Source organism: Pipra filicauda, unplaced genomic scaffold, assembly GCF_003945595.2.
Source record: "Pipra filicauda isolate LSUMZ 115617 unplaced genomic scaffold, ASM394559v2 scaffold66_size7647185_pilon, whole genome shotgun sequence".
NCBI lineage: Eukaryota > Metazoa > Chordata > Aves > Passeriformes > Pipridae > Pipra > Pipra filicauda.
Window position 1 is genome coordinate 3,990,397 of NW_024104831.1, and position 27,244 is coordinate 4,017,640.

The following is a 27,244-nucleotide window of genomic DNA, read 5'->3' on the forward strand; positions in this document are numbered from 1 at the left end:
CATCTCCTCTGTTGTTTTGACTTCTGTCTCTTTGACATGAAAAGTGACTTCATAGAATCATAGAACATCCTGAGTTAGAAGGGACCCACAAGGATCATTGAAGTCCAAATCCTGACCCTGTGCAGGACACTCTAATAATCACACAATGTGAGTGAGGGCATTGTCCAAATGGTTTTTGAACTCCAGCAGGCTTGGTGCTGTGATAATTTCCCTGTTCCAATGCCCAGCCACCCTCTGGGTGAAGAACCAACCTAAACATTGGGTCCTTTGTTTATTTCTTTTATTTTATTTCCTTCTTTCTGAAGAAGCTGTGAAACTTCTTCCTGGATACTGTTATTCTGTTCACCTCTTTGACCTTTTTTTGTATCCAGTGTTCTTAGTATACCAGTGGTTAGGAGATTTTTTTTATGCTTGTCTTGCATCTTTCATAATAATAGGTGTTTTTTTTTTCCTCTGCTCTCCAATAATGTTTCACATTTTCAGGAGCTTCCTACCTCGTTAAAGCTTCTTTTTATGCTTTCAATTATTGACTCCATTCTTATTCTCTTCTTTTCCATTCTTCTTTTTCAACTGTTTATATATGGAGCTGGGTCTTGATGTCTTTCTGAGGAAATAGGAAAGAGGGAGAGGAGAGCATCGTAGGCCAGATATACTAGAGATGGTATAGGAAAGAGCCGTACAGTGAGCAGTAGCTGTTCCATGAAGCTTGTAAGATTAAGGAACCAGTATAAGACTGCAGTTCAGTATTTTTTCATTATAAAGTGTGTGTGAATTGTCAACTGAACCACTGCATTCCTTACAAAATGCATTAACATATAAACAAGATTGTGATTTTCCATCTTATAACTCTTACTAAGACTCTGTACCTGTAATATGATACTTTTCTGGCTTTTTTGCCTTCTATAGTAAGGCAGTTTTAGTGTCTGACTTAAATGTAGATATTTAATAGATAGTGTGAATAAAGGTTGCTGTAGTGATATGGTTTCATTTGATATTTCATGGAATTACTTGAAATATAGCTCAGTGTAATTAAAATGTTACTGGAACTTGCATATAATATAATGTATTTGATACAATTTATATCTGCAAGGTTCTAATGTTAAACTTTGTTATTAACATTAACAATTAACATTCTCATTATCTAAAAAAAAAATCAAAAAACCCCCCAAAACTTTATTGTCCTTGTTTGGATGAACTGAAGGGAAATAAGGCAAAATAGTTTCTAATTTGTCAATCATTTTAGTTTAGTATGTTCCACATAAGCTATGAAGTGTTATCAAACTCCCAAAATATCGTGGTATACTGGAGAATATCTTGACAAAGATTGGGAAGATGCCTTTGAGTTATTAAGATAAACTCAGAGGTTTATGGAAGTCCTTAAAATAAAGTCTTCCTGAAGCAGCCTGTACCGGTTCAAGTTACCTACTTAAGGATGGACAATATATTTAAAACAACTTGAATTTGATCCTTTCAGACCTTAATTACCAGAGACAGAAATTTAACGGGTGGTAAATGGCATAATTGTGTTATAGTAGAAAGGTTTCTCCAGACAAAAAAGTTTTTAGAAGTCATGTTGAAAGTCAAGGCAGCATTTCAGAATCTCAAGACAATTCACAGAGCAGTAAAATCTTTGCTTAGTTCTATGAGACAATAAATATCACTTACTGCTTGGAGGTAGTTGTTTCTCTTAACTTTCTTTGGTTTTGTCCATTTTCATTCAGTAGCTTCTTGATTGTATGAGTGCATGGGTTTGTATAGCACCTAAGAGAGCTTGTTGAAAGCTCATTTCTGGTGAAGATACAGAGTTTGATATTTATTCAATCAAGGTTCAGTGTAGGATGTAGCTGTGACATAGGGTGCATTGGATTTTTAAGACTCAGAGATGTCAGGTAAGGTGAAATGTAATCAATTTTGGCTTTACTACTGCAGGGCAATCTATATCACCACCTCTGATATTCAGTGATATGATCTTCAAAAATGTATTTTTACACAGTGTCCCTTTCATATATCATCACTGAGCTGATCAATCAAATGGCAAGATAAATTTAATAAATATGCTTGCAATCAAGCTCATAACATTCTACGTGTTTTAAGGAGATATGTGGAGATGGTGGACAGTAGTTTTGCAGTGCTCAAATCCAGGATGTGCTCTGTATATTTATTTAACTGTTTAACACTTCCAAACAGAGGAAAGCCATACAGGATAAAATCATCACCTGAATTTGACCATAAAATAGTCTGAATGCTACCATATATTTTTTTAAAAAAACTTCTTTATATCTAAAATCAATGGAAACAACTAGACATAAGTATATATTTTAAGTGTTTTAATTCTTTACACACCTTGTGATTGGTTACTACTGGTTTCTTTTAGAAGAGACAGAATAGCTTTACTTACAAGTATATGTTAAAACACAAAGCTGCTAACATCAGCTCTGATGAAAAGATAGTGATCACTTTCAAACTAAAAAAATTCAATATTTCTCAGAAACATGTGAAACCATGCCTAGCAAACTTTGCCAATCTTTTGAGAATGATCTTACCCAAGACTTAATTTTGCAACTGTTTTCATCAAATATGTTAACACACTTTTAAATGCACTGAGGTTTTTTTAATCTTTAAAGTGAACATTTGGCGATAGTAAATACCTTGTAGATCTGACACAGGAAAGTGGAGGTGAGAGTTCACATATATTCAGGATAGTGTTGTAAAAAGACAGTAAAGGCCAGCTTTTTATTTGAGTTTTTATAACTTCTCCCTTAAATATTGGAATAAATTACACATATTTTAGAGCTATGCCATATGTTACTTTTGAAAGAAAGACATTTTCACTTATTCAGTGAATTGAGGCCTCATGTTACTCCCTGCAGATCATGTCATACTGCTTCCAACCTCTCAAGACTGATGACTTATCCAAACCAAACATCTGCTTTTCCATTCAGTGCAATTATTCAGTGTGCTACTAGGGGCAGATGATTGCTAATCGGCAGATCATTAATGTGGCAGGCTACTCTCTCTTTCTAGCCTTACAAAGGTCACAGGGTGTTAAGTTCTCTTGCTCCAGGCTGGCGAGATGCATATCTTCTCAGTTGGATTTTTGATGTAAAACTGCAATTAAATTACTTGATACAGTTGTGGAGTAGCCTTTAATTAATCCTTTTTTCCTTAAAAAGTAATACATATTGTTTATACAAATTAAGAATGATGCAACCAAGAACTGGTTAGTGTCAATTACACTGTAGCTGTCAGAAAGTTTGAATGCTGAAATCTGGTGAGTGTGAATCCTAATCACATAGCGGTGAGGATGCTCAGCTGCTACTCTAACACAGTCTCCAGCTATATGTGTCAATTTTCTTCAGAATTTAATTTAGCCTTAATGATGAAGAAATCTCTCTATTCACACAGTCCTGTCAAGTCAAACTTTGGACAATCTAAATGAAGTAGACGAGGGCTTCAGGGAGAAGTGGCAAAGTGACATGCTGAAGAGATTTCACTTTCTTTTCCATTCATGCAGGGTACATTGAGGAAGCCTGTATTATTCCTTGTCCCTCAGACTGCAAGCTCAGTGAGTGGTCCAACTGGTCTCGCTGTAGTAAATCCTGTGGGAGCGGGGTAAAGGTTCGGTCTAAATGGCTCCGTGAAAAACCCTACAATGGTGGAAGACCCTGTCCAAAGCTAGATCATGTCAATCAGGTAATTTGATTTATATTTACATTATTGACATAGCTTTTTCCATACCTCAGATAACTGTTTTATCTGACAGTTTTATTTGTTTGTTGATGTAGAAAGACGATTCAACATAAGAGGCAGATGGAGGTAGAAGGAGGAGAGTGTGTTCGCTTAGAATTCCTCAGTCAGCAAAGGATCTACCTTCATTACTTCCTCATCTGCAAGAATTTAGCACATTATCTGAATAGCAGATTGAAGACAATAAAATGCTCTTATGTTCAATTGTGAAGACCTCTTACCTGAAGGGAGCCTCCAAGAAAGATGGAGAGAAACATTTGAAAGAGCGAGTAGTGACAGGACAAGGGGTAATGACTTCAAACTGAAAGAGAGAAGGTTTAGAGTAGATAATAGAAAGAAATTTTTTACTGTGAGGGTGGTAGGCACTGGAAGACTTTGCCCAGAGAAGTTGCAAATGCCCCATAACTAGAAGTGTTCAAGACCAGATTGAATGGTGCTCTGAGCAACCTGGTCTAGTGGAAGGTGTCCCTACTCACGGCAGGAGGGTTGGAACTAGATAATCTTTAAGGTCCGTTCCACTCCAAGCCTTTCTATGTTTCTATGACAATGGGTAAAATGTCTCATTACAGTTGCTCAAACTGGCAAGATTCCTAGTATCCCTCTCTGACCATCTTAGATCAGAAAGCAAATTAAAACTCTCAACCACTCACACATTATCAATCCCCGTGTCCGTTAGTGGGTTTTTTTGACCTTCTCAGTACTCTTGCCCTGGCACTGCGGTTCCGGTCATGAATGGCACTTCCGAAGTCTGTCTCCCAGTTCTCCCACTAACTGCACTTTAATGATGTTACACTGTGGAGCAGTCTGGCCATACAATCTGCATTATCTGCAAGTGAAACTAAGCCAGAAAACATGATCCAAGACCACACTGGGAGTGCTTGGGTGACTAATAAGCATGTAGTCCTTGGAACCAAGTTTAGCACTAGTCCAAGTCAAACCCCTGAAGCTTCTTTGCTTGGACAGTTTTAGAAAGGAAAAACATTCCTTGTCAATTAACTTATGCTCTTCAAAGTTGATTTATATTCATATTACTGTTGAATTTAATTTAGTCTGCAGAGGCATGTTAAACAGCCACATGGTCTTTTCTGTAAATATTCAAAGATTTAAAAAAAAGTGCTGTCAATTTACATTTGAATAAAAATGCATGTACTTAATATTATCCTATTGACATTTTGCTAGCACAGAGTGAAATGGCTTGTTGATCTCATTTTCTACTTTAGGGAATGTAATTAGTTCTAATTTAGAAAATAATAAGGGTTAAACTGCAGCTAATAAACTAAGTTTGTGATCTACTTTAACTAAATACAAACTAGAATGAGGGTTGCTGGATTTGGGTCAGCATGTAAATATGCTTTAAATTTAGGAGGAATGTGGTTCAATAGGAGCAAATTATAGTCTATACAGAAGTCTTTTTCCTTCTTTAATATTCATGTAGTACATAATAGGCTTGTATTTTTCTGCGTCAAAGAAGGTGATTTTACTGGAGGCCTGTTCACCACTTGTATGCAACACTATTGCCCTCTGCCGGTACTTTGACTCCAATTTGATTTGTGGCAATGTTACATGATACTTGCGGAATACAACTCTGGTAAAAGTAAAATTGAAATATAGTACTTTCATGAGAAGGAATCTCTACAGATAACATAAATATTTTGAAGAATATAGAGGCTGTATCTTTCATTTTTAAGTACATTCCCTGTCAATTCAAAAACATGCAGGGAAATACACATGCATAGTTACTTAATCTATTTAATCTAAATGTGATCCACCATTCATTCATATGGCAAAGTACTGACTCTTCAGAATATTTATTTCAATTATTGAATGTAATTTGTTTTATTTACATATTTATTATTTATACATGTAACATGCTTATTTGCATACATACAAAGCATAATGGTTAGATTGGATCTTTGGTGCCCACAAATGTATGGATTATGATTTACAGGGGGCTATGCTGTAAGCTAAGATCTAGGAATTTTGAGCCTGAGGAAAGACTACAACATGTTGTCTAGCCCAAGGAATGGGAGATGGGAGGGAGGATGCTGGCAGTCTGATAGCACATACATAAAAGGCTGTTGCAAAGAAGGAGGAAATAATCCATTTTCCATGGCAATAATCCATTTTCCGTGGCCATCATGGATAGGATAAAAAGCAGTGAGCTTAGACTGCTGCGAACAGATTTGGGTTAAGCCTTTGGAAAACTTCCTAATAGCAAGGCTAGGGAAACATTGAAATAAAATGCTTAAGACCTTGTTAAGAAGTTTTTCAATGTCTCTCAGGGCTGGCATGTGTGACTGTATTTTCGAGGAGACTGAACACAGTGAACACATAAGATGTCTCATTGAGTGTCTTTCCTCTCGGAAAGACATGCCAGGGTGGCTCCCAAAACACAGTGCTGCTAAATGAAGCTTGCTCAGTACTCACTTCACTAGGCTAAAAGGCTTCATAATTACAGTAATAATAGAGTCAGGTTTCTTATAAAATCATGTCAATGGCCTTCAGAGGATTTCAAAGAAAGAGACTAACCTGAGACTGTTAGACAAATCAAGGACATCCCTGTCTTCATTGGCTCTAGGCATTATTTGCCACCTTATCAGGAACAGGTGGACATACAAACCTTACACTAACCAGCTGCTGTGGCCTGCAGTCATAGCTACAAAAATGCCAGTGTGTCAGGAGAATACCACTAACATGTGAAATGAAATATAGAGTTCTCCTTTGCATTTCTGGCAAGATATCCAGATTTTTTGTTACTGGAAAGGCTGTTGAATTTGCAGGGTTTAGGTATTTCTTCTTATGCTAATCATGGTCAGACATATAGACAGTTCCCTGAATTAAGGCTTCTCTAATCTCATTTTGGAAATTCTGGAGAAGAATTCTGAAGAACAAATTGTCCATGGAATCCAGTATCTTGCTTAACATGCATTTACACCACACACCTTTATGCCTGAATTAATGCTTATGTAGTTCAAACAAGGCCTGAGTGTGCTAACTCTGCTAGTGGTCTTGTGCACAGGCTGATCAGCTTCATGGTGATATATCAGACTCCACACATTCAGTGTTCAAGGCATTATATTTTTTTGTGATTGGTGGTATTTTCTTGCAGGTTAACTATCAAACCATCAGCCCTCTTTTTCTACACAAGAAGTGTTGCTAAAAAGAAATCAAACACTTGTTTAAAACAATGTCTTAGGTGGTCTAGCAGTATTAGTTGTGCTGACTTGATACCTAGAATGATATGTGAAGTTGGCTGATATATTGAGGAAATGGACTTTAAGTAAACTATGCATAATTAAGATACTCAATGAAAGACCTTGGAACTTTGGAAGGATGAGAACTGACAGTTCCATTATTCCTTTGAATCTATTGCACTTAATGCTGTTAGAACAATTTCAATTAATAATGAAGTCCAGTATCCTCCAAAAACACAGAGGATTTTCTCTCATCTTGGGGAAACTGGATTTCCTACTGGGTGAAGGTTTGATGCTCATTATAGACAAAGAGGGAAAACAGTTCTATCAAATGTTCAAGACTGAGAAAGAGATTAGGTAATTTACAGTTTCATCCACCAGTTGTGGTTTATAAACTTTTATTTTCTTACAAGGGCAAATTTCTTGCAAAATGCCTCATGACAGCAAGGGAGATCCAAGAGAAAAAACTGGATGCCTTTTGCTTTGCAGAAGTAACAGAATATTGTTGATAATAAAAGCTAAATTAATGTAATTTAAATACCTATGCTTCACTCTAATCATTCTATCTTTTTCTCTTTGTTGTTTTGTTTTGGTTTTTTTTCCTGTTTGTTTGTTGTTGTTGTTTCTTTTGGGTTCATGAAAATACTCTCTTCAGGCTCAGGTAAGTGTTTCTAAAATAGAGATACAACCTTAACATGTGCTTCCTGATTATGCCCAATATTTATGTTGTCTGTCCCTTTTTTTGTAATATATACTTGAGACAGTAGATGGAACACTGTATAAATTACTACATGAGATGCTATTTCAATTTTTTTGTTCAAATCCAAACACAATACTAATGCCGATACACAATTATATTAGAGTGATTTTGATCATACACAATGAATAAATAAAATTAATATATATTGGTATAATTTTCCATCACCCCTCTTTAGAAATACAAATCCTCTACAACTAATAACAGTGGAATGGAATAGTGTAGGGGAGATGTGAAGAATAGAGGTAAAGTGTTAGCAGAGTTATAGCAACATTTTTCCAAAAAGGTATGCTCATGAGCTAGCCTAGTTACAGACTTTATGTTAGTTGTGTTCATGTTTTTGGTGAAAATGGCACAGCATGGGCTTAGTGGCAGAGAAAACCAGGGAATTCGTCATTAGATAGCTTTTTTTCTTTTTGTTATTTGGTAGTTTTCTATCAAATGTTTAATCTGTACTATTACTATGTCCCGTAATTCAGCAAGTTTATATTTGTCATTCTTACCAAAAAGAGCATAAACCTTTTTTTGCATGTTTATTTTACTTGTGTGCAACAAAACTGACACTGAATGTGGATGCCAGGTGTATGAGGTAGTCCCCTGCCACAGTGACTGCAGCCAATACATATGGGTTACTGAGCCTTGGAGCGTCTGCAAAGTGACCAATGTGGACTTAAAAGAGAATTGTGGAGAAGGTGTTCAGACAAGGAAAGTCAGGTAAAACAGTGTTGTTCCTCCTTCAACCTCCTTCAAAGGTCCTCTCCTTTAGAGAACCTTCACTTTCAGTTATGGCTGTATTTAATTTGATGTAATTCTGTGTAATGTACTGCGTTGAGTCCAACCATAATGTACCGCACCTGAATCCTGCCTGATATAAATCAGATTAATTTCACTGAGTGCAATATGACTCTATGTACTGACTATGGATTACCTTGATTCCTAATTTAATCTATTGGTAATTGGTAAATAGCATCTGTGGGAATTAGGGATTAATACTAAGAATATAAATTTTTAAAGTGTTAATAATTCTGGATTTAAAATTATCAGATGAATTATACAGAAAATATATCTAAACTATAAATGATTTACCTTGTTCCGGCTTAGAGGTAAGCTAATGTCAAGCAAATCACTTGCCCAGAAGCTCTCAGCAAATTACCGATAGGGACTGTCTATATTATGTGGCTATTATCTGTAAAAACAAGGATTATTTTTGACTCTTGGATATTCATAGATCAGTACTTAGGGTTGTTATGTGCTGACAAAATGTTAAAATGTTTCAAAATACTGTAGAATGCTGTTACTGTACAAAATCCACGACAAATGCAGTTTATGTGCAGTTCTTTTTTCCAGGTGCATGTTAAACACTGTGGATGGTCCTTCTGACACTGTAGAGGACTATCTGTGTGATCCTGAAGAGATGCCACTTGGTGCTAGAAAATGCACATTGCCATGTCCCGAGGACTGTGTTATGTCTGAATGGGGATCATGGTCTCAATGTTCTTTGGTAAGAAGTATACTGAAGTGTCCCATTTATAGCTTTAGGAGGATGCTTTAAAAATTTATACCAGATGTATTGTGCAAAGATGCTGAAATGAGCAGTGATTACACCTGCAAATATCTATATATAATGTCATCTTAAGGATTGTTGATTATTGGCTGCAAATAAAGTGTACCAGTATTTTTCATTAAGTGAAATTACTCCAAAACACAGACTATAATGCCCCAGTGGTCACTCCTTAGTGAGGGGTGCCTTCTGTGTAGTGGAATAGCTTTGATAGTGGCTTGGGAATCTGTCTTTGAGCCTAAGTCTGAGCCTTTTCATCATGGCACAGTTGCTGTACTAAAAATGTCACTATCTGATAACGAGTGAAGTCTGTAGATCAAGACTGAACATAGAAAGGTAATTTGGGGTCTTTTTTCCTGTTCCTGACTTCAATTTCAAAAAGAAATGTCAAAAAAAAAAGCCAAAAAAAAAAAAGTGTTTCAGGACCTCTGAGTATTGATGCTCTGGTGCACTACATTATAACATTTGGCAAGTGAGCCTCTCAATATCCAGTTATGAGTGAAATAGTTCCAAAGCACTAGTACTGAAACATGCACTAATTAGGAAAATAGAGAGGTGTTAACAAGTTAAAGGATATTTCACCTTGGGTGGTACCAAGGTGAAAGGGCAGACTAAATTCCCTCTGAAATAAAAGAAAAGGGTTTCTCTTACACAGAAGCATGAACCTGTTATATGACACTTGTGTTTTGTGAAGGGATTACTTGAAAGGTTGTTGTAACGGCTTCATAAAAAGGTATCAGGGTGCCAAAATATCAAAGCTGTTTCCAATCTCCCTTTTAAGCCATGCAATGGAAGTAGTGTTCGTGAAAGGTCAGCTGAATCCCTGAGACAACCAGATGATGGAAAGCCTTGCCCTGCTGCCACTGAGGCAGAAGCCTGCACTTTGAACAAGAACTGCTACCACTATGACTACAATGTGACAGGTATTTGTGGTGTTATGCTCTAGTGACAGCCTGGGACTACAGTTCACTTCCATTCACCTTACAGGATGGATTTTTTAGCTTTCTGTTCTTATCCAGAGGGAGTTGTGGAACTTGTACTGAAAACTGATTCAGGTTATTTGATCTACATAAAATATTAAATGGAGGCTTTGCAGTTTAGGTGAAATGGGTATGCTGTAAGTCCAAGAAATTTATTTCTCCTGTAATTTGGGGATTTACTCAAAATCCATGCAGATGAAACCAAATAAGAACTTTTCAGCAAAGCTCCATGGCACTGACTATTTGCAGTAAAAGTCACTGTTTCCAAAAAGGTATAGCAGCTGGGCTCCATGGGCCTTTGCATGTATAAAAGTTGCTTGTGAGGATTATTTTTAAGCCATTGGAGTTAGAATTAGATAGGAGACTGGATCATTAAGAATTCTGTCTGAAAGTCTGCTATGGTAATGAATTAATCTTTTCCAGACTGGAGCACATGTCAGCTCAGCGAGAAGGCTGTCTGTGGTAATGGTATCAAAACTCGGATGCTTGATTGTGTTCGCAGTGATGGCAAGTCAGTTGACCTGAAGTACTGTGAAGAGGTGAGTGGGTACCTGTGACTAAGCTCCCTTCTAATGGTGCTAATTAATACTGAGCAAACTGAGCTGTGTGACATTTTCACCAGATGTTTTGCAACACTATTCGTGGATTGTTAAGTACCTCTGAAATGAACTGATCCATCAGCAGTGATTTTTATATAATTTCCTTTGGTTACTTTTAAGTGCCTCCATGAACATATGCTAATTATTTTGTCCTGAAGGAAATTACTTAGAAACAATAATTAATAAAATAAAATATATGTAATAAATCTTAGTCAGAATACTAATCCTAATTCTAATTTGATACAATTTCTGCATGGAACCTTGGACACCTGCCAGTATCAATCATTTACTCAATGTGTTGTAAAAAATATTTCTCATGTGCCATTCTGCAGCTGGGCTGAATGCTAACTTCTTGTATCCAGCTGTGCGATGGAAAAGATACCCAGGCTAGCGTGAAAAAATGTGCGGCATGAATGTAATATTAAGTAGGAGCATATATGGAGAACTAACTAGCAGATCTTAAATTTTGAAAGAGCCATTTTGCAAACGTTCAAACTAACCTCAAATTCAACAACACTCTCTTCCTGACATTTGTTTGTTGGTCTTAATATTTTCAATTGCATGGATATAGTAGTATGTAGGAAAACAAGAAGACAACACAAATTAAGGGCATTAAGGGCAATCCTGCATGCACTTTTGATGGAAAGTAACTACACTTGTTTCAACTGCCATTCCCCCATCACCATGACATCAGAAACAAAATCAGTTGAAATGGGGGACAAAGGGGGAGTGGCTTCCACAGTGGCTTTGGCACCAACAGTTTTTCTGTGTGATCCTTCTGACTAGTAGCTGCTCTTCAGGATGCACCCATAGAAACAGTCTCATCAGAAGTGGAGGGAATCAGGAGACTCATCATTTACTTTGGACTATCGTTTTGTAGTGGTGTATCTGACCTACTTAAGTTTCTCCAATCCCTTCTGACATCCTGGATTCCTGAATCTCTAAGTTCTTAGCAAAGGCAGGAGGTTTCAGCTGAGGCTGACACTCTACTTCTGTCCCATGTTCCTCCTTCACACATAGCTCTTGGGTTTATAATCAAATCTAATAATTTCATAGAATCATAAAATGTTTTCGGTTGGAAGGGACCTTAAAGATCATCTAGTTCCAACACCCCTTTCATGGGCAGGGTCACCTTCCACTAGACCAGGTTGCTCAGAGCCCCATCCAACCTGGAGTGGAACACTTCCAGGAATGGAGAATCTGCAAAAATTATGTCTCAAGAAAAAACACAGGATCTGACTGTCTACCAGCAAGTTGCTGTGAAGTTAATAAGGCACTGCATTAATGCATTCTGTTAATGTTTTAATATGTTAAAAGAAGAAAAAATGTCTGTCAGGTTATTTCTAAGAGACAGCGCTATTGATTAATTAATACCAAGACATGATATAAAATATCCATCCACATAAATATTTCAATAGGAAAATATGATTTATTAGATTTTAAGGGGAAATATAATACTTCTACCATAAACCAAGAAATTATTCTTCTTGTTAACCAAAGATTTGAAGCAACATTTAGAACAAATGAGTACCTTTTACACTAAAATCTCATTTCAGAAAACCTCAGGAGCTTTCCTGCCTTTAAGAAATGAAACTTTATTACTCAGAGAAATTCTTACTTGCCCTTTTGATTTGCTAAATCATACAGAGATATATCTTCTTGTAGAAAGCTCTGATCCACTCCCCAGTCATGCCATTAAGACTCTTTGTTGAATTATGGATGTGTAAGCAGTGGTACAACAAGGTCAAAGGCTGATCCAATAACTTAAGAGTAAAACCTGTTAACCTGATTAACAAGAAAGCCAAGCTGTTCAGATCTAACAGACCCTTCACTGTGAAGATGTGAAAGCCAACATTGAAAGCCAACAACCTCATTCCAGGTCATGAGAGGAGACTATTCAAGAAATTATCAAAGTGTGAATACATACTGTGTACTTCTTGCTAATGATCCTTCAGGGTTGGGATTTTTGCTGTAGTTTTGCACTAAAAGGGCAGTGCAGAAAGATTAAGTGAAGTTCAAAATAAGGTTGGAAAAGTTGATGAATAGGAGAAATATGAAATAAGTTTGTAATGACCTAGCTAATGGAATTTGCCTGGGCCATCATAAAACTTTATACTGGATGTATAAATAAAACAAAATGTTTCTTTAATTTATTTGTAAAGACATTTACTGAATTATGTTTCTTACTACTACGTGCAAAGTAGAGAGATCGGAATAAATAAACCTACTCTGATCCCTAAGAAATTAAGTCGCATGATTTTACATGATGGGACATGAGAAATTAGGACATGTGATATCTGAGTTTCTATATAATAGAAGGTTCAAGAAACTAATAAAAGGTTAGAACTAATAGAAAGCCCCTTCTTGCTGACTTTTGTCCATCACCATCTTTAGGTACGAGCATCAGTGTAGTTAAATACTAACATTCCTTCTGAGCCCCTGTGTTCTGGTTTCTTTACGCATCCATATTGTTTGTTTCAGTCAATCAGCTAAAAAAAGTAGCCAGTCATCCTGATTACTGCCAAGATAAATCAATTTCTAGAGCTTATTTCCAAGTCCTGGTTATGTTAATGTAGTTCTCTTCACATTCCCAAGGCACAGTAATACTGGATTACTTGCTCTCTAACTCTACAAAATTAGCACCTCGCATGAGCTTGACTTTTCTCCTCCTTGAGTATTTGAAAATCAGATCACCAAAAGCAAGTTGTTCCTGGTCATATTCCTTTATAGACTTGTTTTCATTCATTTACCCTCAATTAAAGATGAGAGAAACCTAGAAACCAGCAGTTTTGTTTGCATTAAAGCAGACTTTTGGGTTTTATTGGTAAATAGTCTGCTTGTCAGATTACGTGATTAACCTCTGGCAGCGTGGGTTAATCTGTGCTGCCAAACATTCTTATAAACACATGCAGGTACTTTTTGTGGATCACAGGGTTTAAAGAGCATGCTGGTCTGGCAGCCTGCTGCCCCTGGCATGTGTGACCAGGAGCACAGGGTGCTCAGGGTTATCTTTCAGTACTTACAATTGTCAAGTCAGAAACCACAGCTCATCCAGAACAGAGGCTTTCAGGTAAGGGGGCTACTGGATACTTTTAAAATCTTTTCTAAGATCTTCAAGGTGAATTGTTGTTCATAAACTAAAGGAAGGAGAGGAATTAGAAAAGAATATGTGATTACTATCAATTGCAGCCTGTCAATTGCTCCCAAGATCTATTTAAACAGCACTTGACTATCTAAGACACGCAAGAAGGTCACCGTGGGTAATCTGGACTTCAGCTTTCTCCTCTTCATTGTTAATATCTCTCTTGGGCTTTTCCCTCTTGAGCTGACAAAGTCCAGCTGAGAAGGCCAGTCTCAAGGGAGAGCAGTCGTGTTTCTATAATTGGCAGGAATCAAATCATCAGGCTTTAAAGCCTTTGCTCAGAAGATTTGACCCAAATAAGGACTTCAAAGAGGGTTCTCTAGTTTTCTAATCATCTGAATTCCAGATTATCCAAAGGTTTCAGGTGTTTCCTGTATGCAATAGCTATATAATCAAGGCTATACTGAACCACTGAGAAAAGCCAAGAACTCATTTTTTGATGTATGAAACAGAACAGAGATCTAAAACCTCATTTGTCTCAATAAATGGTATTGCAAATGCAAATTTAAAACGTGGTGAGTCCATCAGGAGGAGACATTTTCAGTACTTTGTGGTAGTTTATTTATGGAGAACACGTTAATGTTGTGCCTAATTATTGCTCTATTCTTGTGTTTAGTAGGAAATAGTGGTTTTATTTCCCTTTTAAAGTCTTAACTGCTGATTTTATGTCATTAACCTTTCCAGTCATTAAAATTAATGGGTTTTGAAATGTCTAGTTTGTTTTGTTTGTTTTTTTTTTTTTAAACTATGTGGGGATTTTATCTAGTTAAAGATATTCACAACCTCCTGGGATTCTGAAAGGCCTCAATGATGACCAAGGTCCACTGGTGAGGTCCAACAAAGAGGACAGTCTTTTATGCTGGAAAGCTATGTAGATCTGTTCCTATGGGCAGGATTGATTTTCTTTCACATTTTATATCATACACCCTGACCTATCCTTTTAACTCATTCTGAGACCAACTCATTAGGCCGAAGGACCATGTAACCATTGTTCCATGTCCCAAGCATGATCATAAAACTCTTTTTTCCTTGGGAGGGAGGGGATTTCCATCATTTGTTATCGTTAGGCTGAATCCAACTCAGGGAAGAACTGAGTAGAGAATATGTTTTTGGGAAAACATGTGAGTCTGATTATTTTGTCTGTCCCCTTCTCAAATACTCCTCCAGCAATTGCAGCTTTTACTTTATGAATGTTAGAGGACTCTATAATGAGACTATTTGCAGAGCTTTTCAGGAAAACATACAAAGCTATATTTATTTTTTTCTTTTTGGACCATATCATTGTCGATGTCATGTCAATATTTTTGCATGGATAGCATGATATATATCATGCACAAGATGGAAAAAAACAAGACAGCATAAGCAGATGCCTGAGGAAGAATAAGAAGGACAGACATCCATGAGTTTCCATCTACTACTTTTGCAACCTCCACCACTTTTCAGCTCTTGCACTGCATTTGCCTGATGGAGTTTCTGTCTATTTAAACCTTCAGATTTCTCTTTCATTAACTTGTTCAGTCTCACTTGAGCTCCCGTAAACTTTTAGCATCTGCAGCATCTTCAGATAAATAAACTGACTGTCCAGTACATGTTCATTTTCCTCCTTTTGGTAGTTTTGAACCTGGCTCCTAGCATCACTTCAATTCGGTTATGAATAGCTGTTGATATTTTTACATTCCCATTTCAAAATACTTCATTGATACTTTGTAAAATTACTTTGGCCTTTACCTTGCAAAAAGTAATACTGTGAGCTGAAGCCCTCCATTTACAGGTTCTAGTTTAGAAAATGATTGATGAAAATAGGATTTAAGCATGTATTTAAACATCAGCATATGCATTAGGATGGCCTTGAAGTGAGATTTTTGATGTCCTAATTGCTTTACTTTTTATTTAGTAATGACTTCATGCTTGCATAAAGCTTTAGTTATCTCAGATTCACCATGTCCAAATGCATCACACTGCACTGATGACAGAGAGGCCTGGAGTTATGTACTGACTTCAACATTTTTTTTTAGCTTGGTTTGGAAAAGACGTGGCAAATGAATATGTCCTGTGTGGTGGAATGTCCTGTGAACTGTCAGCTCTCTGACTGGTCCCCTTGGTCTGAGTGCTCTCAAACATGTGGCCTTACAGGTCAGTACGTACCTTTGGCATATTTTAAAGACTGAACTCTTGGGCTTTTTTCATTAATAAAAGCAATAACACCTCTTTTTGCAGAACTATAAAGTGTAGCTAGCTAAGGAGAGTGACAGAGATCTAAATCAGTCTTATTCATGGAAATAATATGCTTGAATGAGACTTTACTCACTGAAGATAATGAAAATTTGGTATGGGAACAAAGTGAGATATGAGGAATGATATATTGAGACAAAAATAAACATTGATGTTAATATTTATTTTTCAGCTGGTGGGGGGAGGAAAAGGAGAGAGGGATTTTCTCTTAAGTTTCATTATTAGTGATGAGTTTAGAACAACTAAAATTGTAGAAGTGCACAATGATTAAAACTAATGAACTTACTGCAGAATTCTATAGTTTTAAATACAGAGCAAGTATGAAGGCACAAGTTACTTTCACTGTAATTGCACTAATTTGTTTCTTTTCCAAAATGTTGCTGTCTACTATCTAAGTTTTTTAAAATCAAATATATGTCAGAACAGAAATCAAAGGCACATTCTAGTTATGGGAAACTCTTGTTAATTATTTGCTCTGAAATGTCTCAAAATAAGTTCTTGGAGGTTCTCTCGCAGTGTGACTTCCGTATTCAAATAATCTACACTTCTGTATTCAAAGTAATCTTTATAGAGTGAGAATTGAACTAACAGCTCCACTGAATACTTAAATATGTTACCAGATTTTCCTTTACAAGCTTTGCCCTACATACAAAACCTAAACTGACCTGATATTTTTCTGAATGAGAATTATTGTTGCTGTGCTTTTTCAAAATGTGAAGGTGGGTCACTATCTGAAATCCCTGTACTTTCCAAGTATAGAATTTGTTTGTGGAAGTTAGAACATTTATTTTAAATAGTAATGTAGAACAACTTTCAAATTTTCAATGTTTTTAACAGATCGTGACAGCCTCACATGTAAGCCTTCAAGCTGTAATTTTCCTATTGTGCAAGAAGTTGGAAGTAACTGGTCTTTTTCAATAAGTAATAACCATGTAATAAAAGCAATGACCACAGAGCTGAACTGCTTTTGTGCACCCATTTAAATACCCATAAAGTTAAGGAAGAATTCTGCTCTTTGCTGTTCTTTGGAGGTTTTTCTGAAGTACTTTTCAAGAAAATCTTTTTTCTCCCATGACATCTCAGTTGGAGCAGCTGTGAATTCAAGAATGATGAGGCTCTGCTTCACAAACATCTTTCTAGCTGTCTGCAGTGAACACAGCTGTCTGGGAGATTTATATAGTTCTGCTTCTGCATCATAGCTTGTGTAGCTTGCTCTCAGCAAAAGATTCGTGTCATTATCATTAGGGTACTCAATTCCAAATGCATGAGACTGAAATGTAGGATTAAAGATTAATTCTTTGGTGAACTAACATCAGGTGTTATGTAGGTAAACCTGTGTAATGCCTTAGTTTATGATAAGCCTTACTATACAAATTTAAAATTTTATACAAATTACAAATTTTTTCAGACTTGACTCATATTTATATATAGATTAAAATACTACAGCTGTGTTGGCTTTGTGGAAACCCTTGTAAGGTGATAACTCTAGAACAACCGCTTGGCTACTACTTCAGACACAGAAGAAAATTTTTGGTTATATCACATGATGTCTCTGTAATGAAGCATAATGGTCTAATATCCACTGCAAGATGAAGGAAGCAAGAGTTGCTGAAAGGATAAAAATGTCTTCCACTTTCAATTTATATAAGTATTTGAATTAAAACCTGTATCTCAGTGAAGCTGACTACTACTCATGGCTGAAGAGAAGATTAATGTCAGATGAGCCTCCTGTATTTTAATTTTCTTTGGTCCTGAGTGAAGAATCCTCCATCTCTTGCAAAATCTGCATGTCACATTATCGAGACAGTCAGTCATGCAAGGTTGCAAGCTGTTCCAATTTGCTGGAATCGGACAATTATGGAACACATGTTTCTGTGTTAACTCAGGGAAGAACAGAAAATGTTGGTCTCTTATAGCAGAAAACTCCAGATGAGGAGCAGGAATCTCCAGTGAAATGCTACAAACATATTGTCACTTTGAGAAAGAATATTTTTCTGCAGGCTTCTGAACTATGAAATTACTGCTTTTGTTTGCTGTTACAGGAGCAATCCTAATTAGACATCCTCCTGCACTTGCAGTACAAACAAACAATAAAGTGTCTGTCTTGGAAAATATGAATCCACACAACAGACAAGAGCCAACAGATCTGTTTTACAATTCAATTTTTTCAAATGTGGAAAAAATGACTTTACTCAAATACTACACTTTTCAGCAAAATAGAACCATCTTGAGGAATGAATCAGTCTAACCACTCCGTTGTTAGTTATATTGTTGTTTCTTGTTTACAGGAAGAATGATCAGAAGAAGGACCATAAATCAGCCATTTCAGGGTGATGGGAGACCTTGTCCCTCTCAGATGGAGCAGTTCAAACCCTGTCCAGTAAAACCTTGTTATCGATGGCAATATGGTCAATGGTCTCCATGCAAAGTAGAGGTAAAAGCCATATGGGACTTCGAAGTTATGGACCTCGCATATTTGGGATATACCCAGATACCTCCTTCACAATGCTGTAAACAATTTGCTTCCACCTCTCTTATACAAAAACTAAAGATTTTTTTTTCCTTAGAGTTCATATTTTTCAACAGATACAACACTATCCTAGAGATATTCAAAGTATAAATGTAAACTTTAGTACCCAAGCAGCATTTTTGCTAATAATTTAAATACTTCCATTGTAAAAGTATATTAGCAGAAATATAACCATATACTAGAAGAGATCTTCACTTGAGATACTGCTGTGGTTTCAATTCAAAGGCATAAATAGCTCCATACTTTAAGAAACAGTGGTAGCAGGCACCAGAAATTTTTGGTTGGGTTTGTTTAATTTTTGTTTCAGAAGTATTGAACTATGTCTTTTTTTTTTTCTTTTTTTCTCCTCACTGGAATGAATAAGTAGTTAAGCAAAAATAATAGAAGACAGAGTGACACATAAGTCAAATCTAGTCTTTTGGCACTTTTTTCTGTCCAGTATCCATATATGTCCTCCTTCCATAGGATGCTCAATGTGGAGAGGGAACACGAATGAGGAACATTTCCTGTGTGGTTTATGATGGATCCCTTGAAGATGTTGGTAAAGTAGTAGATGAGGAATTCTGTGGAGAAATAGAGCCTATTATAGACGGTGATAAGAAGATGATACTTGAGGAAACCTGCACTGTCCCTTGTCCAGGTAACAAAGCCATTCAAATAAATGTTGCTTTTCAAGATTGGTTGGGTGTCATTACAGTTATTAGTGCCTAGCATTAGCCACAGGCAATTAAATCTTTTCATGTGCTTTACTGATTGGATTCATCCATCAAATGGCCTATAGAGTTACTTTCCAGGAGTGGCTTCATGACAATAAATCAATTAGAAAAATACCACGTTTTAAATTTTATAAAAGATGTCTCAGTCATAGATTGTACCTAAGAAGAATATATTTTTTCACAAAATCTTTTTAAATAAAAACTGTATTTAACTCTGTAGAGTGTTGATTTGCAGCAAAATATTTGTTTTAAGTGCTTAGATCACCTAACAGCTTTACTAATACTTTTACCAGTGACTAAGAACTTGATGCATTTTATGGGTGTCTAAGGAAGCTAAGATAAGGGGTCTTATTTTTTTCTTTGAAGGGTCTATTCCAAATGAAGCTATTGTTTTGATCTCTGAGAAAACATGAGTGCCTCTTAGCTGTTTAACTCTCTGGATGAGACATGCACTATCATTGCCTTTGTGAACTGAATCCAAAGGAGCTGTTATGAATTATCAGGTCCATGATCCTCCTACTGAGCAGTATTAAGAGCACATAACAGCTGTTTAGTTTTGTAGTAAAACCCCTCCAGTTCATTTCAAACACTTACTTGTAGAATCTGAAGTATGTTACTGTTGTTCAGTAATCATTAGTGATGTATCTTCAGAAGTGATTAATTCCTTCAGTTCTAATGTAGCTATCATTTCATACCCATACCCTATTTTCATTCTCTTGAAATTCTCCTCCTTCTCAGATTTTTTTTTCCAGTTCATTTCAGATTAGACTGAAAGCAAAGTTGTCTCAATAAATAGAAATTAATCAAAAATGGAGAGGCTTCCATCAGTGCTTTGTACATAGCATTCCAAATGCATGATTTTCACATATTTTACTTCTTAAATAAAAATTGGAAGAATATTAAGCTTGTAGTTATGTTTTCATGTTAGTCAAATTTAAAAAAAATAGCTGCTTACTGCTTGCTTTTAAAATTTTGCTGAGCAGGAACGTATTCTTCCCCGATCTCATATTTAGCCAGCAAGAATAACTGCCCTGTAGGGATGTGCTAATGATACGCTCCAGCTAATGTTTCCAAAAATCACTACTTGTTTTCCTATTATGTATATACCAGTTCGTCAATTATTCATTTCTTCGCATGCTTTCCTAACGTTGGCAAATAAAATTCCTTCATTAATCAGGCATCTGGTCAACACAGTGCTGATTATATCTGCCATCAGTATAATGCAAGGTAGCATGAATTTTTAATAGCTTTTTCACTGAAATAATGAGAACTAAGAGGTTTATTTATGAGTCTGTGCATAGTCTAGTCCAATTTTTGACTGCAGTTTTAAAAAAATGGTTCCTTTGTGTTGTGCCTCAGATCTTCCTTAAATGTTCTTTAGCTGTTCATGCTAATTAGTAAAATTTTATTTTTCGGTTTTACACTATAACATTCTAAAAACCTCTATTATCGTAACATGAAATAGCCAAAGCAGACATTTTAATCATGTTCCCATTTCCCTTTCTTGCAAAGAATGTTCCAGCAGTTGCTTCTACATCTGTTTAGAGAAATTCTGCATGAGAATAAGCAACAATTAATCTTTTTAATACCAGAAAATGTTTTCTCTTTCTAAGATCAAAGAAGAATTGCAAGAGAATGATATATAAATTTAGCATAGGGCATACAATACCTTAAAATTTACAAAAAATCAGATATTGAGTGGAGCATTGTTTAAAAATTCAAAAAGAGAGTGATCCTATGGAGAGTGTCAAAATATTATCTTCTTATAAGTCAAATTTAAAAATAGTAATGAAAGGAACTAAAAAGAAGGAAAATTAAGAAACCGGATTTGGGCATTTTTTTTCTAAGATGTATTCAGTGCTAAGAATTCTTCACATACAATGATCATTCATCTTATAAAAATTGCTCTTTGACAGGGGACTGTTACTTGAGAGAATGGTCAGAATGGAGCCTTTGCCAGCTCACCTGTGTTAATGGTGAGGATCTCGGCTTTGGGGGAATACAAGTCCGATCTCGAGCAGTGATCATTCAGGAATTAGAGAATCAACATCTCTGTCCAGAACAGGCTTTAGAAACAAGACCATGCAACGGTAAGTAAAAAAATATACGTAGGGCCTCCTCCTGTAAGAAAAAAACCACAGAACAACAATAATTTTGTTTTCTTTCTGTTCATGGTTCACAAGTTTAGGGAAGTGCAGATTTGATAACTATCATATGTTACCACTTTAAAATTATCATTTTTTAATAATTACATTTCTTTTTATGATATGGGACAAAGAGTTGCCTTATCTGCTTAATAACATTTTAAAAAGAAATCTTTAAGTTTTGATGCATAACGAAATTTAGATTTCTCTTTACCCTTTGAATTGTTAATTGCATGCTTACCACTGGTAGTGGACAAAGTATCTAAGAAAAGTAGTTTCTTGTACAGAAATTTCTTGTCCATTCAGAGGCCCGATCAGGCAAAAAGGAATTAGGACTTCATGATTCATCCCAGGTTGAGACATGAAGCCAGGTGCAGCCCTGGCCACTTCACCAAGCACTGGAACATTGACTGAAGCTCAGTGTTACCAAGAAAAAAACCTGACTCCTAAATGAGTTTTGCACAGCACATGGGCCACAACCATTATGAGGTTATCGGAAACACTTCTTTTACCCATTAAGTACATCAGAGTTACTAAAAAAGCAGAGTGTACAGCCTTTATAGTTAGTGTCCAGGACACATCTGGTCTATTCTGTGTGTGTCCAGTAAGTGCAGGAGATGTTGGAGCTTCCATGTATGCAGTGCAGTCTTCTAAGTTGCTGGATGAAGGAGGAAGACCCTACTTAGCTGTTCAAGCTGTTAATTATAATGAGTGTGGTCACAGAATGAGAATGATCTACTGATGAAGTGTGGTTGCTAACAGTGGTAGCCTAAGATCTCGTCATCAAATTTCTTGAAAAACAAATTTTCTCTCTGTAGATGGCCAGTGTTATGAATACAAATGGATGGCTAGCCCATGGAAGGGATCCTCTCGGACCGTGTGGTGCCAAAGGTCAGATGGTTTAAACGTCACAGGTAACTACTCTTTTTATACACACAGAAAAAGCCTGGAAAACAGGTGGATAATGTGATTTTCCAATAAATTGAAAAAAAAGAAAAAAATCTGCTAAAACCCTTCCTGATGTCAGAATTGACATGTTGATTTGAATCATCATCTTTTTGCATATAAGAGATGTGGTTTCTTTTCCAGAATTATGCAGCAAGTAATGCTAAAAGTAAATATAAATATTATCTTCTGTAGTGGACCTGAAATATTTTACATTATATATGGTTGTTTGTTTTTTTTTTACCATAGGCATCTTTGCACTTCTAAATTTAGGGGTTTAGATTTCTAGCCCTACAACAAATAGAACTTTTATGTATTAAAGGTCATTTCAGTGCCTATACAAAGGCAGAGAAAGTTGCAAACTTGATAATGTCATCCATATATGATACATCTCCTTAAAATTACAAAATATCAAATTTTAATAAATGTGCTGATATAAGTTTATTTCTTTACTTTAACGCCATAAATCTATATCAGGATACTTCAGTGGACAGCTACGGGATGTAATGAATTTTTTTGCAAACCAAAGCATAAAAAACATGAATTAGAGAATAACTGAGGTCTCAGAAGAAAATCTTCATATCTGTCTATTTATATGGATTTTTTTTTTCAGAAATAGGGATTCATTTAAGCTAAGAGTTATGCATTTGTTTTATAAATAGTTTTTGTATCAGCTCAGATGATAGTAAAAGAATCCTAGAGATTGTAAACACATCCTCAATGCCAGCCACTGCCAGGTCAGTCACAGGAGGGGAGCTGTTATTCATGGACTGCCAATACAATACTTCTTGATGTTGGAATCCACCACTACTGTTTATTGTAACAGTAGAAATAAAATATCTGTATTAGCTTTACAAAGTGTTGAAATAATAGTTCAAAGTTTCTTGCAAATATTACCTTATGCTGTTAGACTATTAAAACACATCATGTTCACAGCAAAGGCAACAAGGCATTATTTGTGCATCTTGATTCCTTCCTGCTTAGCTAAGATGCTTGTATGGTAAGTAAAACTCTTAAGTAAGAATTCTTATTGAGATTAATATAGGATATTATCTATGAAAGGTCCTCTAGGATTTCAAAATAAATAGCATATTGGAGATTATGGCTCTGAGATGTTAAAATCCAAATGTATTCATAAATCACAGTCAGTCACATGAAAATAATAATTTGTTCTGATGTGACTGAATATGGCCATGAGATAAATTCTAGGAAAGACAAATGTATGAATATGTGTTGATGACAGATTTTTCATAGTGGGACCTCCTAGGTTGACAAACCTCAGACCTGTACTGTATAACTTCTTTCAAAGACATTGGAAGACATTTTTGTTTGTATGTGGCCCTAAAGTTGTGGTAACTTTCTGGTTTGAAATGAAGAATAGTGGAAAATTCCAGAACATGCAATCACCAGTCTCTGTGCAATGCAAAACTATATTTTTCATATGTTTCTGGTTGTTTTCAGACACAGCACTTAAGTTCTGTGAGAATTTCTCTACATTAAATATACAGTAGTGAACCAGATTTTAATTTACAATTGTACATTTTTTGAAAGTGTTTTGTATAAACTACAGTATTTAAGAGCTCGAACATGATTGATTTAAATGGAGATTACCTACTGTGATCTAGAATCAACCCATATCTCTGATGACTGTGTTTCTTGTCTGCCTTATTGCTGCACATTTGTCTCTAACATAATATATTTTAATTCAGACATTCTCAAAGAATTAATTTGAGTCCTGTTGGTATTTTAAGGTCTTTATCTATTTACTTACTTGCATAATATTGCTGTACTGAATAGCTCTTTTTTACTTGAAGGTGTTATTTCCCATGGGCGATTTCCTTCTGCAGCTTCCTTGGATGACTGATATTTTATTGCATAGATTCCCACAGGCATGTGATTTGTATGCTAGGATGTATGATTTTCTTTTCTGGGGATGGGGAAAACTTAGGGTAACCAGCAGGGTTTTCATTGTTCTTCATCGGTCATCCTGTTAACACTTGGATCTACATAACCACATCTAACTGCATCTGCTATGGTTGTGACCAACCTCAGCTATCAGGATTTCATTATCATATCACACCAGTATAAAAATATTACTAATGTGAGAGATGAAAGATAAGTTGTCCTGTAGCAGTATAAATTTTAAACTATGTGATGCATATCCCTCTTCTGTTTAGCCAAAAGGAAACACAGGTAAATTCAGACTGTTTCTAAACGTATTTTAAAGACATTCTGGCTGAAATGATAGTGAAAGCCTGATTGTGTGTATTGGTCCCTAACAATAACTGCACTGTACATAAAGTTACAGAAATGAGAACTAGATCTGTATAAAAAGGAAAAAGATTGAAACCCACTATATTATCAGTATTGTAACATTCAGTACATCCTTTACTGATAATACTGCTTTCCTTTCAAAAAAATCTTACACTAACATGAAGCCTCACTTCATGAAGACAAAGCTATAGCATGTGTAAAAGTGACCACTGAGGAGCAACAGAAAACAGGTATCCTTTCATAAGCAGGATGAGTAAATTGTTTTCAGTTTAACAGGCAAAGACATAAATTAAAAATATGCTTTTACTTCTATTTTGGCCACAGTTTTAATATGAGAGTCATAAGGAAGGCCCTAGAGAGCCAAATCTATTCCCTTGAGCATTTAAAGCTGTTTTAAAGCATTTAAACTGTTTTTTTTGAGCAATCCACCAAAGGAACAAAGCAGAAAGCAAAAGGCTCCATTGCCAATTAATAGTTCTCTAAAATACACATGAAATCAAATACATTTGCTGTATCCTTTTACTTTACCTATAAGAAAATACTTGATACCAATTACCCTTCACCTTGGAACAAGAGAAGGACTCTCAAATTCAAATTAGCAAAAAAATTGACATCCATTATATACTGCAGCAAGTAATGACATCAGTAATTTCATCAGTGGTGAGGTATTACCATGTCAAAATATGATTTTCTGTCCTACAGGGGGCTGTTTAGTGATGCGCCAACCAGATGCTGACAGGTCATGTAACCCACCGTGCAGCCATCCCCACGCTTACTGCAGTGAGGTATGTGCTACTGCATTGGAGCATAAAACACCCCCGTGAGGGCTTCCCACACATCTTTCTGCATTACAAAGATTGTGCCAACAAAAAGTATTTTAGGAGATTTTACTAGTTATTGATTCGTTAAAATCAACCTCACACCATTTTCAGTCTTTCAGTTAAATGTTAAATACTCTCTGTTGATATGGTATGAACTTGCATAAAAATATACGAAGAGCTACTCTCCAGGCTAGCACTCATCAAAAGAGTCTTCTCTTCCAGTCATCCTTTTTGTTATGCTTTGTAGCTCACAGAAAACTTTATTTTTCTGCTACACAGTGTAAAACACTTGTTCCCTACAGACTAGAACATGCAGTTGTGAAGATGGATACACTGAAGTTATGTCCTCCGATGGCACGCTCGAACAGTGCACTCTCATCCCAGTGGTGGTGATCCCCACCATGGAGGACAAAAAGGGAGATGTGAAAACCAGTCGAGCTGTGAATCCCACCCAGCCCTCCAGTAACCAGTCAGGACGAGGAAGGACCTGGTTTCTACAGCCTTTTGGGCCAGGTGAAGTCATGCAATGAGCAGTTCTTAGTGCTAAATACTGCTTCAGGGTCTGGCATTTATATTTTTGTGATGCCAAGGAAGAAAAGAAAAACCCTCAAGTGTTCATTTAAGAAGGCAGGAATCTACTCTGACTGAAAACAAAGGGAGATAAGTAAACCCCTAGCCTTCTCACTACTCCATCAATATATTTAATGAAATCTTATATTGCAGAAGATTTCCTTTTAATCCCTTATACCTGTTAAAATTCACAAAAGCTATTTGAAATGTGACTTTAGAAGCAAGTTGGCTGCAAAGGTGCAAGACAGGATGTTAAATTAAGGTGTCTTAACAAACAATGCTGTTGACAGAGGAATGAAAAGGTAGATCTGGTGACTGCAAAGGGTAAAGGCTGCTTGAAATCCACAGCCATAGGATAAATTGTAGGAAAATAATCCATATAGATACGGTAATGCTTTTCTGCCATATCCATATTTAAGCTAATTCATTTTAGTCAAAATCTAACCATATTATTGACATTTAACATAGACATGCTTGAAGTCTCTGTAGGCAGTATTTGCTTTTATAATGGACAATGCTCGTAAGAGCTGAGCAAGGACTTATGTGCAAGAGTGGCATGAAATATAAGTCAGTTATTTCATAAAAAATACTTTGTATAGTCTATCATGTAATCACATATCAGTAAATATTTCTTAGTGCTATTAAGTATTGAGATAAATAAAACTTTAATTAACAAAATACTTTCACATAAAGATATATGTTGCTTGTCCAAAATGTTATTTATATGGAAGAGAGAAATTGGTTATCATCTTAAGTGTTTTTTAAATCACATAGAACTAAATAATCTAACACACTTATGTCTTAAAATGTTCATTTCTTTCTAAAGGTTTTTGAATGCTTTTAATCTCAGAATTGAAACCACTATCTTTACATGCATAATCTATAAAATGTTGCAAGTTGAGAATTATCACAATACTTGTAATAAGCAGATTAAATAACATTCAGGTTAGAAGTTAGAAATACTTATGTTAGATCCCATTAGTCCTGCTAGCATTTACTGTTATTTGTACTATGATACATATTTGATACCTG

General features: G+C 35.9%; 1 protein-coding gene across 4 annotated transcripts in view; it reads left to right on the plus strand.

Annotated features, from left to right (window-relative positions):
- Nucleotides 1–27,244, plus strand: part of THSD7A (thrombospondin type 1 domain containing 7A) — a 269,424-nt gene that overhangs the window by 234,223 nt on the left and 7,957 nt on the right. For 3 of the 4 annotated variants that reach the window (XM_027723206.2, XM_027723207.2, XM_039388626.1), the window contains 13 exons: nucleotides 3,515–3,693; nucleotides 7,597–7,602; nucleotides 8,279–8,412; nucleotides 9,046–9,199; nucleotides 10,041–10,182; nucleotides 10,663–10,778; nucleotides 15,996–16,113; nucleotides 18,501–18,646; nucleotides 19,208–19,382; nucleotides 21,375–21,548; nucleotides 22,421–22,516; nucleotides 25,524–25,606; nucleotides 25,945–26,155. In XM_027723206.2, coding sequence (XP_027579007.1) covers nucleotides 3,515–3,693; nucleotides 7,597–7,602; nucleotides 8,279–8,412; nucleotides 9,046–9,199; nucleotides 10,041–10,182; nucleotides 10,663–10,778; nucleotides 15,996–16,113; nucleotides 18,501–18,646; nucleotides 19,208–19,382; nucleotides 21,375–21,548; nucleotides 22,421–22,516; nucleotides 25,524–25,606; nucleotides 25,945–26,155 — 1,734 coding nt within the window. The remainder of the gene's footprint in view (nucleotides 1–3,514; nucleotides 3,694–7,596; nucleotides 7,603–8,278; nucleotides 8,413–9,045; nucleotides 9,200–10,040; nucleotides 10,183–10,662; nucleotides 10,779–15,995; nucleotides 16,114–18,500; nucleotides 18,647–19,207; nucleotides 19,383–21,374; nucleotides 21,549–22,420; nucleotides 22,517–25,523; nucleotides 25,607–25,944; nucleotides 26,156–27,244) is intronic. The other variant, XM_039388627.1, reaches the window with a different exon arrangement.